Source organism: Pogona vitticeps, chromosome 4, assembly GCF_051106095.1.
Source record: "Pogona vitticeps strain Pit_001003342236 chromosome 4, PviZW2.1, whole genome shotgun sequence".
In the NCBI taxonomy this organism is placed as follows: Eukaryota; Metazoa; Chordata; class Lepidosauria; order Squamata; family Agamidae; genus Pogona; species Pogona vitticeps.
In genome coordinates, this window is record NC_135786.1 from 191,910,617 (window position 1) to 191,927,761 (window position 17,145).

The following is a 17,145-nucleotide window of genomic DNA, read 5'->3' on the forward strand; positions in this document are numbered from 1 at the left end:
AGTTCAGGAAAGGACCCAGGACATGCTACTCATCAGTGAGTTCACCAAAAAGAAGAGGGACCTCTAATGTGATAGGAAATTGTTTCTGCCTTTTTCTCCTTCCCATCTCAGATATTTGGGGATAAGTGATACGTGGTCATAAAAACCCACACAGAGCACAAAATATCTCCAGTCCTACTAGGATGAGTTTTCTTCTCTGAATTGGGTTGGAGGGCTTCCATTCTAAAATGCAGAGGAATCCTCAGAACTAGTGAATGATAAAAAAGACATCCCACATTGGATTTGAGACTTTGCCTCTGCAGGTATTTTTGTCTCAATGTCTTCGAGAGAGGTTGTTTTTAATTACCCTCCCTTGGGGCAAGGGGTTGAGAGCATGTGGCCCACATGTGCCCAGATAGTGTTAGGGCAGTTTTGCCAAGTTTTAAGGAGCTCCCAGCACTCCTGGAGCCTCAACTGCCCCTCAGAATATTCAAATATATATACATACATATGACCACTAGAAGGTGGAAGGAGGCTTTTTGGTGGGGGGGTGGGCATAGGGGTCTCAGGAGCAGGTGAGTTCTCTAAGATCAAGGATGGGTGAACTATCAGAACTCCAGAGGTTGTCCACAGATACTTTAGTGAATCAGATAAACAGAAGAAGTCATTGTGATTTCCATAACTCATACCACAACTTCCATGGAGCAAACAGAAAACATGCTGCCATGACTCTGCAGAGTGTTTCCAAACAGTTTTCTCCTGACCCTGCCTGGAAGGAACCAGGAGGAAATAAGGAACAAAAGTCAATTGTGGTTTGTCAGGGATTCCCACCCCTCAATATACACATAACCCTTCAGGCCTTTTGTCAGGAAGAAAAAAAATGAAGGGCAAATACTTCCGCCCCCTTGCCCACCAGGATGAAGTGACAGCTCTTGAACAAGGTGCATCAAACCATTTAATCTCTTGTCCTCTTTCTTGCCCTGGATTTTCACTCAGGTCTGCTATTCATCCCAAGGCCTCCTTCCACCCAAGTGTCAGAATTTTTTGGGCTACTCTCAAATCTAATAGAGGAGCTTCAGATGATACACCAGCCCCAATCACTATAACCCTACTTCTTGCCAGGGTTCCCAGACATATATGCCACATCAGTTAATGAGAAGAGACTTGAGGAGAACAAAGATTCAGGAAAATTGTGAAGAGTTTCAAGCTGTGCATCAGCTTCCCAGGCCTTCCCCAGTGTAAACCCAATAGCAAATACTGTATATACTAGTTCCTGTTAGTGGAACTGGATAGCTGGATAACTGGATAGTGGCTGGATAGCTCTGTGGTTTAGATATCTTCTGAGTATTATCTTTCTAGAAAACCCTGGAAAGGATTATCATAAGTCAGGATTGACATGACAGCACACAATTATTATTATATAGTATTATTTTTTAAATAGTAGACATAATGTTAGCAATAGACTCCTGCCTTTATAATAATTGGATAGCACATACACTTCTCTAATGAAGGCTTGCAAAACAAACAACCCATCAGCTGTATTGGCAACTCAATTGGAATTTAGTCAACCATTGAAACTCCATGCCAAGGACTTGGAAAAATGGGAACACTTCTCAGAGAATTTGTGGTTGTGAAAATATATAATTTTTCCAGGTTCTCTGGAATGTTTTGTTCACTGCCCACCTGCTAACTACCTGACATTTACTGAAGAGAAAACTGTACCTGATCTTTCTGAAGCCTTTTTGAAGGCAGATGCCAACAAATAACATTATAGTAACACAGAATCACTGCAGCAGTCAAATGCAATAAAAAAAAGTCATCACCACATTTACCCTGAAAGACAAATGCCTACTCAAATGAAAAGGTCTTCATCAGCTAGTGGAAAACAGTGAGGGAGAGGACCAGCCAAATCTCATTGGCTAACGTGTTCCATAGAAATTGGAAATGGTTGGTTGGTTTGGCATATAGTTCCCAGAATCTCCAGCCATCACGACCACTGGTGCTACAACATGGTCACTTTCAACTGTGTTTCTGCTATACGTGGGGACAGAGAAGGGCCTCCCCACCAGATTGTGAACTGTGAGCAGGCTGCTAGGAAAAAAAAAAACGATTTTCCTCTTTAGATATCTTGCACCCAAATCACTTTGGGCTTTAAAAATTACCACTGACACTCTGAACTGTGCCCAGAAAAAAAGGGGGGGCAACCAATCCACCAGTTGCAAAAACTGTTATAATATATTCCCATATACTGACATCTTTGCCCTCCTACATTGTGAGTCAGATGAGATTACTGAAGATTTTTCAGTAGTAACTCCTTGTACAGCATATAGAAACAATGCAGTCTACATGTAATTTGAGTCATATATTACAGCTGATGCACCATGCTGCAGTAGGCAAAGTCATTTCTGGCCACTAAGGTGTGAAGATAAATTCAGGAACCTAGTGACTGCATGCTTGATTCTTCAATGGGGGTTACTCCATTTAAAAAGAAAACAGACTTATTAGGCCACTTCCCAGACCTATACATAATCTAGATAGGCAATTTCTGATTTCTTGGTGTTAGATGAAAAGAAGAAACAGAGCTGTGTATCATCAGCATAACAAAGACAATGCACTCCAGATCCCCAAGTATGTTATGACCCATTTTAAAACACGTCAGCCGTGATTCAGAGAGCTTACTTAAGCTCATGTAAAGTTTGTGCATGTTCACACTGGAGTTTGCCTCTCCCATTTCCCACTTAACAACAGCAACTTGTGCTGAATTTTAGGGCCAGATTGTGCATTATGTTAAACACGGTCAATGCTAACCTTCACTGCTTCTACATTTCCCAGCAATATCTCTGCATGTGTGACATCATGTTATCACAATGAATATTCTTTCTATAAGAAGTAGCCACTGATGTGAAGCCAGTATAGAAGCACTAATAAGAAGTTAACATACAGTATCTATATCTGGATCTCAGAAGGATGTGAAGAGACTGAAATGCATTCCAAGGAGGGCAGCAAAGATGATGCAATGTATAGAAAACAGGCCCTATAAGGAAAAAGTATACAAACTGGGCATGTTAGCTAATTGGTCTAAGCAGAAAAGACCTGGGAGTGGGGGGGGAGCACTTTTTGAATACCTCAAGTAGTATCACATAGAAGAAGGCAAAAACTTCTTTACTGTCTCATGGGATTTTCAGTTAAAGAATGGTAGAGTAGTCCTGAACATTAGTGATATGACATGTTTTTTATGTGCTGTCAAGTTGCCTCCAACCTATGGTAATCCTATGAATGATCTCCAAATACTCTGTCCTCAACAGAGCTCCTAAGCACCTGCAAACCCATGGCATTGACGTCCTTTGTGGAGTCAATTTATCTCAAATTCAATCTTCCTCTTTTCTTGCTGCCTTCAACTTTTCCTAGCATTATTGTCTTTTCCAGAGAAGCCTGCCTTCTTACAATGACCTTGGTTTCAACATTTTTGCCTCCAAAAATAGTTCAGGCTTCAGTGATAAGATAGCTGTCTTCAAATATTCAAGGTTTGTCACATGAAAGATGAAGCAAACTTGTTTTCAGTAGCGCTAGAGTGTAGGATCTGGGCAAATGGACTCAGATCACAAGGCTATTTGTCAGGAATATTTTAGTTGTCAGGAATTGGCATAGATGACCTTCCAACTTTATAGGTCTGTGATTCTGTCATTCTGTGATAGGGAGAAATGCCTTAACATTGCACAAAGTTAGACAAATAAGTAATTTACCAGGACAGGATGGTCTCTCTCTCTCTCTCTCTCACACACACACACACACACTGGAAGTCATGGAATGAAGAATGAACAGCCATCTATTATGGATGCCTTAGATCTATGCTTGTGGTGTTAAGTAGGGACCTGTAGTCTCCAGCTTTATGATTCTGTGTCACATACACATAATAATCCCATCTTCAATAAGTGTTGTTTTGAAAACCTTGATTATTTCTGCTGCCATTTTCTGTGTCTTCCCCCCCCCTCTGGTATGGCAGCCAGAACAGTTTATAACATTTGGTGTCTGATCACATCATAGCTATATAAAGGCCCTATGATTGTCAATTTTATTTTCCTTTCCTAATGATTCCAAATATTGAATTTGTCTTTTTTTCAGTTGCTGTGCACTGTCTTTACATTTTCACCACAATTCTAAAACTGTTCCTGTTCAGACACCTCATGTTCAGTCCTTATCAGCATGTATCTGAATTTGGGATTATTTTGTTATTGCTGCAATGTGCATGACTTTGCAATTTCTTTCACGAAGTCACATTCGCCATTTAGATGCCATTGCCTATGAGATCCTTTTGGAAGTTTTCACTGTGCCTTTCTGTCTTCTTTAGGGCTCCTACCACCCCCCTGCCCTGCCATCTCTTATCAAAAATGACAGATAAAGGAGAAAAATAACAATTTTTGTTCCTTTTCAATACTTCTTAATGCAAACACAAAAGAACCCTTGGATTTCTATGCACTCCATTAAACGGTTTGTCCTCAAGAAAAACATGTCCTGTGTATTGTTGAGACATATGAGGACTTGAATCAGTATGTTTCTTTGAACCTTGAGCCTTTGGACTCTTGCACCTCTTCTCTTCACCTCCACCTCGCCTCTCTGCTATCTATCTCTAAGGTTCTCAGAGTATTGTGTGCCTTTACCCTATTAACTATCAACTTGATGCATCCATTTTTCATTAGAATGAAACTGCTTGTCAGCATGCCGTGGGTATTCTTCCTGACCATAGCAGATATATAACAGAATAGCATAATTGGAATGCCTTCTCTTATAACTGCTCAAACCTCTCCTTTCAGACCCAAGGGGCAGGCTCCCCTCGCTCATCTCCCAGCCACACTATCAGTCGGCCTATTCCTATGCCCATCAGATCTGCATCTGCCTGTTCAACCCCAGCCCACACACCTCAGGACTCTCTGACAGGTGTGGGTGGAGATGTGCAGGAAGCTTTTGCACAAGGTATGTTGTATGTGTCACCCTTTCTCACAATAAGGTTGTGTTCAGGAGCAATCATTAATACACTATTGATATAGGTTAGTAATAAAGGGGAAAGGGAATTCCCTACAGTTCCATAATGTCTTCTCCCATTGTTCTTCATATAATCTGCAAATAGTTTTTATTATTGCACCAGGCTTGTGTTTTAAGCTTATGTTTTAAGGCAAGCAGTAATGGTGAGATGCATGGTCAGTGGTGAATTCTGGGGTGTGTTTTAAAAGGCAGAAAATTTGCCCCATTACTATCTTCTTCCCTAGCCAGTGTGATTTTTCTTTCCTCGTGGTTCTCATATTGCTCTGTTCATGAAACTCTAAGCAACATTTGTTATATTGCAGTTATATTCCAGACTGTTAATCTTGCATAGGGTTAGAAATATTGATGTAGTTGGGGGGTTTTGTTTGGTTCGTTAGGCTTGGCGGGGTTTTTTGTCTTTTGTTTTGGTTAGAGTATTTAATGCCCTGCTTCTCTTTTATCTCAGGTACAAGAAGAAATCTAAGAAATGACTTGCTGGTAGCAGCAGATTCTATCACCAACACCATGTCTTCTCTGGTGAAAGAACTAAACTCAGGTCTGATTATTTAAAGCACTAATTATGCAATAGTAACATAACAATCAGAATCTTATTCCTTGTTTTTACCAACATGTGCAATCCTGTAAACTATAGCAATGAATTTCTACTAGTTAATAAGTTGCTACTTGTATGATGTGGGCTTTGTATTCGTGTATGGTTTTAATGTCTTTAAAAGTCTTTAAATTGTTTAAATTGCTCTATGGGTTTTAAATTCTTATAATTGTTTCACTCTAAGATTTCACAAAATAGACCTTGTTACAACTGTTCTAAGCACAATACATAGTATATGCATACACACATACATAACCGATAATCTGTGTGAACAGTACAGGAGTGAGGCAACTAGGTCTGTAGTCAGAAATATGCACAAACCATATTTTTAGCACTACCAGATAACAATGTAAAATCATTCTATGCTGAAATTAGGAGAGAAACATGCTAACATTCAGGTAACCATGGTACCACTATCTCGTTTCCTCTTCCCACAGAAGTTGGAAGTGAGACAGAAAGTAATGTGGATTCTGAATTTGGCCGGACTCATTTTGATGACCTTGTTCCATCACCAACTTCTGAAAAGGCTTTCCTTGCACAGATCCATGCCCGAAAGCCAGGTTACCTTCACAGTGGAGCCGCTAGTGGAACCCTCCGCAGTGATATGTGGGTACCCTCTCTGTATTCTTTCTTCTTTTCATTATTCTGTGTGTGTGTTTTTCCTTTCTCTCTTGTTACACATTGCAGATTACCTTTTCGCATTCATGAGGAACCTCACACATAATTTGGAAAAGTTACTATCCTACAACTTTGGACTACAATTACCAGAGCCAATGGCCATGATAGCGGTGAGATTCTGAGAACTAGGGACCAAACAATTAACTTCTATCATCCTTGACATGACAATAAGCAATTGTAATATATGCATACTGGCTGGATAGTTCAGTGAGTTAGGTACTGGCTGAAGAGTCAGAGGTTGGGAGTTTGATTCCACACTGTGCCTCCAGGAAGAAGAGCTGGTTTGTGTGGCCTTGGGCAAGCTACAGATCCCAGGATGCCCCCAAAAGAAGGGAATGTTAAACCTCTTCTCTTCCCACAAAAGGGTTGTCATAAGTCAAGACTGAAGGGACATGATTATTATTAGTATATGCATGCAACATGGAGTTGCTTTCTTAACTGAAAATTTAGGCAGAAATATCAGTAAAATCTTACTGTTTTTAAGTCCACTTTTAAAGGCATTGGAAGGTCTGGTCTAGTGAATAGAATGCAGTTTAAAATAGAATTTTAAATTGGAAATTCAGAACTGAAACCCCTGATGAATATTTACCAAAAAGTAGGAATGTGAATTTAGGGCTGTGACCTTGACAGGAAGAGCAATATGGCAATTGATGACTGTAGCCAAAGAGGAGTATTTCCATATTGGGCATGTTCAGACATTTCATCCCTTGTGAGGAGGAAAAGATAGTCCTTCCTTCCTTCCTTCCTTCCTTCCTTCCTTCCTTCCTTCCTTCCTTCCTTCCTTCCTTCCTTCCTTCCTTCCTTCCTTCTCTCTCTCTCTCTCTCTCTTTCTTTCTTTCTCTCTTTCTCTCTTTCTTTTTGACTAAAGACTGAGACATTCATCTGAATTTAAATGTGAATATAGAGTTTCATTAATGCTTGGCATCACTACAGTAGACACTGGGTACACTAATACTGTAGGTTGTGACTCATTTTGGAGGCGCTGTGATTGCACTCTGATTCAGTTGCTCATCATTTTGAAAACAGCCTTTAGGATACTGGTCTCTGTATGGCATTTATAATGTGCAGCAGTCAATATATTGTTCACTTGCTAGGCATCAGGAATGTTATTTTATTACTCACTATCCCTAGAATCTAGTCTGTCTCCTGATCTCTACCAGGGATACATTTGATAAGAATGAGTTCAACCAATACGGTCCACTTTGTTAGCTTTTGGCACTCAAGAGTTTATTTTAAATGAAGTAGTACTTTTCTTTCTCTAGGACTACTCCTGTGTTCTCTGCTGTGCATTCCAAAGCCCAAACTAGAAGCAGAGAGCAGTAGTAGTGCTGAGCTGACACTGGTAGCTGACCTACATATTGAACTAAATAATTCAATCCTTCCTCAACCATACAGTTTCAGACTGCAGATGTAGGAGGAGGTGTCCGTTTAAAAAACACCACCTATGCTAAAAAAAACTACTGGAATTAAAAATCTACATAGCAGGAAAGGAGCAGGGAAGGATCTGTCTTCATGAAGTGCTGGTTTATTACATGCAGGAATTAACCTCTAATTTTCAGCCTGCTTCATTTTATTTTTTGGTAAAGTTGGTTTGGCCCCCGAACACAGTTCAGATTTTTCATGTGCCCCCCCCTATAGAAATTAATTGCCCACCCCTGGAATAGGATATAGTTTAGAAGGTAGTCCTCCAGTCTGAGCTTGTAGTTGAATTCTGATGATGTCGAATGTTCAAGAATGCACTGCTGGTAGAAATCTCTTCTTACCAATGACTACGACAATTTCATTGATGATGAATGAAGGACATTACAATTTACATCTACAATTACTCCTACTTAGGCTGGTGGAGTTAACACTGAAGTAAATGGTAAGTTTTAAAAGAACATACATGGTTAAAGAAAATGCACAAAACTGTCCTTTCTTTTCAAAATTTATGAAGATAGCATAACATTTAGGGAATTTCAGTGTTTCTTTTTATTTTAGGAAGCTATTATTAATAATTGTCTTTAGGGTTACAGAAGATGGAGACCCTTATGTCAGAGCAGATGATGAGAACTATGAAAATGATTCTGTCCGCCAGCTTGAAAATGAGCTCAAGATGGAGGAATATTTGAAACAAAAGCTCCAGGATGAAGCTTACCAGGTAAAATGAAATGAGGAAACAAAACTATTTAGGTTAAACTGGAACTGATACATTACACTATTCTGGATTTTATTTGGGTTTCATTTAGAATGCATTTATTAGAGATTGATGAAGCTTCTGATATGAACTGAGATTTACTCTTTTTTGTTGTTGTTTGTGAGTAATCAGAGAAGTACTTTGTGTACTGGAATGAATAAGACTGGCATTAACCTTCTCAAGCTGTTAGTTGGTGCATCCCAAATGCTGGTAACATTCTCTGTCAACAATGTGCTTTGTCAACTATTTTTACAGAATCACATGATTGGAGATTGGCTCCTGCCTCCACATTTGTCACTTATTGACTGTAAAGTAATTTGCATGTGTGAATAAGCCATCACAAATTTTATCTCCAAAGGCAGAACCTTCATGTTGTCCATGTTGTGCATTTCAGTTCAGCAAAAGCCAACTGTTGCAGAAGGAAGGGAGGAAGGGAGAGAGGAAGGAAGGAACTGCATCAAAAGGATTCATAGTATCAGACAATGTGGTTTCAATTTATTACTGTGATTAAAGTAGATGTGGGGTATTCATATCCCTGGGGATACGAATACAAATAGCAGCACCATAGGTGCCACGAAGACACATTCTCTCCAGAACTGGCCAGTCCACCCAACATTCACTGCACAGTGCTCAGCTCCATTATTTTTATATTTATTATTATTATTTAACTTATATGCCACCCACACTACCCAAAGGTCTCTGGACGGTTTACAATAATTAAAATACAGTTTAAACAGATAAAACAATTAAAATACAATTAAAATATTTACTCTAAAAATTGCCATCAGGACCCACAGTTGATATTATTTCAATTAAAAGCCTTGTGGAACAGGAAGGTTTTGACCTGGCACCAAATTCCATCAGCGTCAGTGCCAGACAAATCTTAGTTGGGAGGGCATTCCATAGTCTGGGGGCAGCTGCCAAAAAGGCTGTTTGTCTACAAGCCATCCCTCTTACCTCCTTGAGGGAAGGCTCTTTCAAAAGGGTCCCCTGGCTAGATCTTAACTGCCAGGCAGGTTCATAAGGAAGGAGGCGGTCCTTCAGGTATCCAGGGCCCAAGCCGTTTAGGGCTTTATATGTCAAAACAAGCACTTTGAATTGGGCCCAGGCAGCAACTGGTCGTCAATGTAATTTAAACAGAATCGGCTTGATGTGTTCTCTAGAGGCCCCACCACTCACCAGCCATGCAGCTCAATTCTGGACAGCTGCAGTTGCCGGACCATCTTCAAAGACAACCCCATGTAGAGCACATTGCGGTAATCTATACGAGATGTTACCAGTGCATGTGTAACTGTCATGAGACTCCGCTCATCCAGGTAGGGCCGTAGCTGGTATAATTTGCGCAGCTGAAGGAAGGCGCCCCTGGCCACTGAGTCCACTTGGGCTTCCAGAGTTAGACAGGGGTCCAGGAGCACCCCCAGGCTGCAGACCCTGTCCCTTAGGGGGAGCGTAACCCCATTCAGGGCAAAGAAATGGCCCTCCAGCCTGTCCGGCGAAGCACCCAGTAACAGCACTTCCGTCTTGTCTGGATTGAGTTTCAATTTATTAACCATCATCCAGTCCATTATCAGGTCCAGACACAAGTTCAGCACAGAAACTGCCTCACCTGGATTGGTGGAAAACGAGAGGTAGAGCTGAGTGTCATCAGCACATTGCTGACTTCTCAGCCCAAACCTCCTGATGACCTCTCCCAGTGATTCCATGTAGATGTTAAACAGCATGGGGGACAGTATTGAGCCCTGAGGAACTCCATGACATAAACGCCATGGGACAGAGCAACTGTCCCCAGCACCACCCTCTGGACACAGTCAGCCAGGAAGGAGCAGAACCACCATAAAGCGGTGGCCCAACTCCCAACGCAGCTAGCCTATCCAGAAGGACACCATGGTTGATGGTGTCGAAAGCCGCTGAGAGGTCCAGGAGTATCAACAGGGTCACACTCCCCCGTCTCTCTCCCAGCAAAGGTCATCGTACAGGGCAACCAAGGCAATCTCCGTACCCAAACCCAGCCTGAAACCCAATTGAAATGGACCCAAAAAATCTGTTTCATCATGCAGTGCCTGGAGTTGCCCGGCCACAACCCACTCCAACACTTTGCCCAAATAAGGGACGTTTGCCACTGGTCGGTAGTTAACCACCAGCCTTGGGTCCAGGTTAGGCTTTTTTAGGAGTGTCCAAATTACCACCTCTTTCAAGGTGGTAGGGACCACTCCATCTCTCAAAGAGGCATTCATGGCCTCCTGGACCCAGGTGTGAACTCCCTTGGGAGATCTTAGCCAAGATGGGCAAGGTTTGAGCGGAGTGGTGGTAGAACGGACACATCCAAGCATCCTGTCCACATCCTCAGATCTCAACAACTGAAACACATCCATTAATACTTGACCTAAACATGACACACTGGACACATCCTCTGATTCTGCAGTAATGGTAGAGTCCAACCCACTGCAAATCTGAGCGATTTCCCCCTCAAAATCAATGGCAAACCCATCACAGCGAACTGATGAGCAGTCCGGGACCTCCACTGGATTTCCTGGTTGAAGATGATCCTGGACCACCTGAAACAGCTCTGCTGGACAACATTCTGAGGAAGCAATATGGCTGGACTGAGTACCCAGGCGGACACAGCTGGGAGAGGGAAACACCACCCACCTCTCCCACCCAGGTCTCAGTAATGCACGCCAGGTCAGCACCCTCATCCAGAATTACACCATGGATGAGGACAGTCTTATTTTGTACTGATCTGGCGTTCATCAACAGCACCATGTGGCTTGAGGGTTTGCTGATATGGTCACCTGATACCATCTGGTTGGGGGTAGGACTAGAAGAGGGGACTAGAAATAGGGATAAAGAGATTTAACTTCCCTTCTCCTACGTGGGCATGTTCTACTGCCACTGCCATTCCTTCCTCTACCCAGCACCACCTCAGTGGCTACCCCCTCCAATGCTCTGACCACTGTGACACAGAGGTGGGAGGGGGAGTCTCCCCACTCAGCTGATGGGGAGGCAGGGAAGAGCCGTCTGGGCTCCTTCCCCTATTGGCATGACGATGATGACAGAACCAAGCACCGCACGGCGAATGGTGAGTAGACCAGCCAGTTCTGAGGGAGGGAATGGGCCTCTCTTGCACCTGTGGTGCCTTTATTCATATTTGTATCTCCAGGTAAACAAATACAAAGAACCCATGTCTAGATTAAAGTATACTGCATATGAAAATGATTATAAGATTTAAACACCAGGGATGGGGTTTTGTGTACAAGGCACTAAATCTACCATAAAACAAAGTAGCAAATATAATAGTCAGTCTTTAAGGTGCCACTTGTTTTTGTCTTTTTGGCTGGGAGGGGGAGTGTTTCCCCTTTGGATTTTGCTTGATATGCCTAAAACAGTTTCTTATAGCCAAAAACCTCAATATAAATTTTCTGTCAATGAAATCACATTTATTTTATACTATGAAACACAGTATTTGGAGGCCAAGAACAAGAATTTCAAGAGTCACCCCATGCTGGAACTGACAGGAAATAGCATTTGCATTTAAAAGAACAAATCCAGTCCCTCCCTCCCCTCGCCCTACTCCTACTAGCTGAAGCATTCTTCTTACACCTTTATTTCTTCCATGCAAAATTCTTCATGTCCTCTGTGCTATCAGTGCATGCCAACTATTCTCACCATTCTGGTTCACCATGCTCTGCATAATGCTACACTGGTTTGGCTGGCCACGTCTTCAGTTTTCACTTTTTTTATGTTCACAGGTCAGCTTGCAAGGATGAATATCCTTGTTATCACTCTCCTCTCAAGTAAGTATCATGCTAGTTGTCAGACTGTGGTCAGCAACTAACAGATTACAACTCACTGGGAGTGCGTGAATGTGCTATTGGCAGATCTAAACATCTTTTGGCTTTCCCTTCCCTTTTGTACTACCTAAAATTCAGTATAGATAACCAAAGTGCATCAGTAAAAGAAAAATGAAATAGAGCTATTTGACCTGATGTGCAAAATTCAAAATTAGGGCCATGTAATACCTTTGTTGGACTACAAATATGTGATTTAAAAGGCAAGTTCTGAGTCTTGCAGTCTGTTTTTGAGCTGAGCACTGCAGAATTTAGGACAGAGGGGAAAAAACAAGGAAATTTCATCCAGCAATAGGCAATTTCAGTAGTGAAAGTTCCAAGATGAAGAAACTTGAGTAACCTGCTAGAGGTGAGATGGTACACAGAGTTGGAATGGTATAAGGTTGTAGAATCAGTTATTTTTATCCATCTATCTGGTCAAGGACCTGCTGGCCACTCTGTTAATTATCCATTGCCTTTTATCCATATCCCATTTTAGCTAGCAGAACAAAGGGCATTTGAGTAGTAGAAGGATGGATTTTCCCATTATTCTAATTGGTCTTCCTGCCTGCCCATTCACTTTTTCAGACAGGCAGCAAAGCATACAAAAGTTCCAATGAGAGGAAGCTTCTGCTCTTTCAGGGCCAAAGCACATGTTCAGAGAAATCTGGTTCTAGGAAGAGTGGTCCCTTAAGTAGCAAAAAATGGTGTTTCTGTTTTTGAAAAGTTTCCTCACTTCTGCATGTGTTTATGTCTCTCCCTCAGTCTGGGTTATTTAAAGAAAACGAGAGGTATGGTAGGGAGATTGGAGATTTGCAGTCATGGAATGTATGATATCCATCAAAGGACCCATGAAATTTACATCCCACCAGTTGCTGACCTCTGGTCTATGATAACAATTTGACATAAACATTAGCACAATGCAGTTTTAAGTGGTTCCAAACTTCTGGGTCATTTAAGTGACTTCCCAAATTTATTCCCTAACTTTTTAATATCATGTCCTCTTTTTTTAGAAACTGTCATGCTCTCAGCCTTTCCTTTGCCATCATGCAAACTCCTTTTCGGAAAAAAAAAAAATCAATTCAATATTTAAAATTAAATATAAACCCAAAAACCTAATGGGAAAAAAATAATTGAAAAGTAAAAGCAAATAATTTTCTTGGCACAGAAAGCTGATAAAAATGGAAATTTCCTTAAGAAAGAGCAGAAACCAAACAAATTTTAATGTGAAGGATGCTGCTGCATGTCACACTCTCTTGGAATTTCTTCAAGCACAAATACCCAATTCAGGTGCCAGTGCTCTAAAACCTACAGGCAACATTTAAATTTTCTGCATGTATTAACCAATCAGCTGGGCATTGACCATACTACTCATAACTCTCACAGAATCATTTGATTTTTATTTCTGTATATGGTACATTTTAAAATAACTTGTAACTTGCTGTTTCTTCAACACAAAGTAAATCAATGGGGCTGTAAACCAAAAACCATCCTTTTTATTACACAACTCACAGGTTGTACAATGTCTGGATACTGTTAGTATGCAACTTTCATCAACTAGCCAGTGGTGATGAATGAAAGGAGCTGCAGTTCAAACAACTGGATAGCCACAGGTTTTCCATCTCTGACCCTAACCATTCAGTCATAAATAAAATTGCCCACTGGCTCTCTCTCTGAAGGTGGACAGAGACACCCATATGCCCACTAGCACGCTCTTCAAGTAGGTGTTTGCTGACCTTCTATGTCCTAAGGGACAACTGCAAGAGTTTGGTGCTGGAAAATAACAAAGAGTTGAGTGACACCTTGAAGATTAAGAGATACAATAGTCAGAATCCTTAACTATGTTTAATCACACCAGAGCACAGAGTGCTGTCCTCTGAAGATGCCGGTCACAGAGACTGGCGAAATGTTAGGAAGAACAACCTTCAGAACATGGCCAAAGAGCCCGAAAAACCCACAACAACCATGTTTAATTATGTTGGCATACCTGCAGTGGCATGAATTTTAGAAGCAAATTGTCACTAGTTAACAAGTATGTTCAGCTCCAGAAGGTACCACTGGAGGCTATTGTTCTACCTGTGGGAATTACATCATCATGTGAACCTCTAGGTAGGAATCAAACTATGGAAGTGAACTACTCCTGATCTCTATCTCAGAAAGCTGCTCTAAAAGTATATTATGATTTATCATGTTGAAATCAACTGCAAAATTAAGATGAATTGACAAACAACACTAATGTCCTATGTACTGTTTGATGCCACTGAATGAGATCATGTAAGGGTTTGGTACAATTCTGCTTTGGTAATGGGTTGGATGAAAATTAGCACATTTAAACTGAATCCTGACAAGCTGGTGGGGACATGAGAGAGGACATTCTCTGTTGCTGCTCCCAGACTCTGGAACTCCCTCACACAGGAAGCCAGGCTGAGCCCAGTTTTGCTGTCCTTCTGCAAGCAGGCGAAGACCTTTCTCTTCAGGCGTGTTGTCCCTTAGTCTAAGATGGTTCTTTTTAAAAGCAGATTGTTTCTCCTTTTGTTGCTTTTAAATCTGCTGTGCTAATGTTTTTTGTCTACTATTTTTAAAATATATTTTAAATTTCTTTTTAAAATTATTCTTAAACTTACTGTTTTTAGCTTTTAATAATGTTACTTTTATGTAAGCTGCCTTGGTTTCTTTTTGGGAGAAAGGCAGGGTAGGAATATTTTAAACTAACTAACTAACTAAATAAAATTGTCACATGACTCTTTTTAGCCCATCTCCCTTGAGTATGCGGTCATGAAATTGGTGGCAAATCTGGAAAAAAAGGGCTCTAGGCTGTGATGATTGCCCACTCAGTGCTGTGTATTATGAAGTGGCCGGCATCAAAATTCTGTTAAATATTTCCTTACAGGAAAGCTGCAGTCAAATGGACAACAGAAGTGATGTAAGAACTAAAGAAGGGGAGAGCTGTACCCAGACTAATGACAGAGATAGCTTGTCTGCCAGCTTCACAGAAGAAGTACCGGCACAGCACCTCTGACGTAATTCACTAGATCTGGAGACTGTAGCACAGTATTTTTGTTCTACGAGTTGATGTTTGTAGGTGTTTGTTTCAAATAAGGTTTTTTAAATTATTATTTAAAGCTAATTTATATCAGCTACATCATATGTAACATGGCTCATTACTAGTAAAGAACACAAGCTGAACAATGCTGCTGTTCCTGTTAATGGCGGTACTAACAAACCACAAGCCCTTGGCACATAATTTTGAACCTGTTCAGTTTACAATGAGAATACTGTTTATATTAGGAGTTTAATTTCTGAATGGTTTGAAATTTTAGAACACTTTCCTACACACTGTACATTGTTTTGCCACAGATGAAATTTTAAAAGCTACAGTGATGCATTTAACACTGGATAAATATACTCCTGAGTGTACATATTTATAGCCCAAAAGCTAAGTGTAGTAGAAAATGGCTGCAATCCTGAACCCAGCTGCATGAACTGAAATTCCACGGATCTCAGTGGGCTTCAGTGCAAATGGCTAGATGCAGGATTGCAGACTTAAATTGCAATTTGTTTTACAGATTTTTCTGCAAAAAACTAAAAATAATAAAAAATAACAGACTTGTACAAAATGCACTAAGTATCTCTATGATTTAGGGCTACTACATAACTTAGGAATGTTTTCTTTCAGATAAATCTAACAAATCAGCCATAGAAGTAAGTGTAAATATTTTCTTTCCAAATAGATATCATATACAAAAGGCAGCATTCAAATGATATAGAATCTAGTTTTTAAAATCAGCACAGATCTTCTTAAAACTGTGAACTATGTTTTGAAATACTAGTTGCTAAAGCTGTTTATAAACCACAGGTGCCATAAAATCCCTAAACTAATGTTATGTATAATCTTTCATAATATTGTTTAATTGCTGTTTTAGGACTTTAGTGAGCATGTGTTCTTTCATATTTCTCCATTGTTCATATACTGTTTGTTGAGGCCTTCAGCTTTAAATGTATAAGCTTTAAAAGTGCGCTTGCAACTGTTTTCTTTTATTTCTGAATGTGCATTGCCTTAGCCAGCCACCAGATGTTCTGCATGCATTTTTGGAAATGTGTAGTGAGACTTCCTTTCAAGGTTGAATGGGGATTTAGCTATCTGTGAAAAGCACAGGGGGGAAACGTGTCCTTAAAAAAGATACATAATTACAACAGTGTCCCTTTAAGTAACTCTTAACATTCTCTTTTAACTGCATTAGGGATGAGGAAGATCACAGGCCTTTGCTTCCACTAGGATTTTAAAAGAACAAGAAAATGTTGCAATGATTTTACTCAGCCATTGCTATATGATTAATTATGTAGTAACTACTCGCATCAACTATCCATAAACTAGGAAGAGAATAGTAAATAATTTAAAAATTGCCAGGGTGCCATTAAACTATTTCATATATAGTGCAACATTGCTAATACCAGACATTAATTAGAACCCAATTATTTCAACCCAGGTTTCTTAGAAATGCTATAGAAAGGGTCCTGTTATTGACAGTGGCTCTTCTAAAAAGCATGTGTATAGCCTGCCAGAATAGGAAATGTAAACGATCATTGGAATTTGAAGGTGATAATTAGAGATGGGGGCTTCGTATTTGTATATGAATATGCAGCCCGCTGGCAAAGGAGGCCAGACCAATTAACTCCCAGTCCCAGAACCCACTGGCCCACGTACAGCATGGCATGTGGTGTTCATGGCCAGCATCATCAATGCAGTAGCATTGCAGCTAGCAATGCCTAGCTGCCACAACCTCGTCTCCCTACCCACCCAACCACTCTGGCAAGGGAGTGGGAGGACAGGTCTCCCCACTAAGCTGTGGAGTGGC

The 17,145-nt window shown here is 40.7% G+C and overlaps 1 protein-coding gene across 50 annotated transcripts in view; it reads left to right on the plus strand.

Moving 5' to 3' along the window:
• Window positions 1-16,861, plus strand: part of DTNA (dystrobrevin alpha) — a 271,418-nt gene extending 254,557 nt beyond the window's left edge. For 24 of the 50 annotated variants that reach the window (XM_072998896.2, XM_072998908.2, XM_072998904.2 and 21 more), the window contains 5 exons: window positions 4,791-4,950; window positions 5,465-5,554; window positions 6,046-6,214; window positions 8,294-8,426; window positions 15,180-16,861. In XM_072998896.2, coding sequence (XP_072854997.2) covers window positions 4,791-4,950; window positions 5,465-5,554; window positions 6,046-6,214; window positions 8,294-8,426; window positions 15,180-15,308 — 681 coding nt within the window. In that variant the 3' untranslated portion in view covers window positions 15,309-16,861. Of the gene's footprint in view, window positions 1-4,790; window positions 4,951-5,464; window positions 5,555-6,045; window positions 6,397-8,293; window positions 8,427-12,211; window positions 12,257-15,179 lie in introns of all 50 variants that reach the window. The other 26 variants (XM_078393706.1, XM_078393717.1, XM_072998901.2 and 23 more) reach the window with 4 other exon arrangements.
• Window positions 16,862-17,145: the final 284 nt, after the last annotated feature.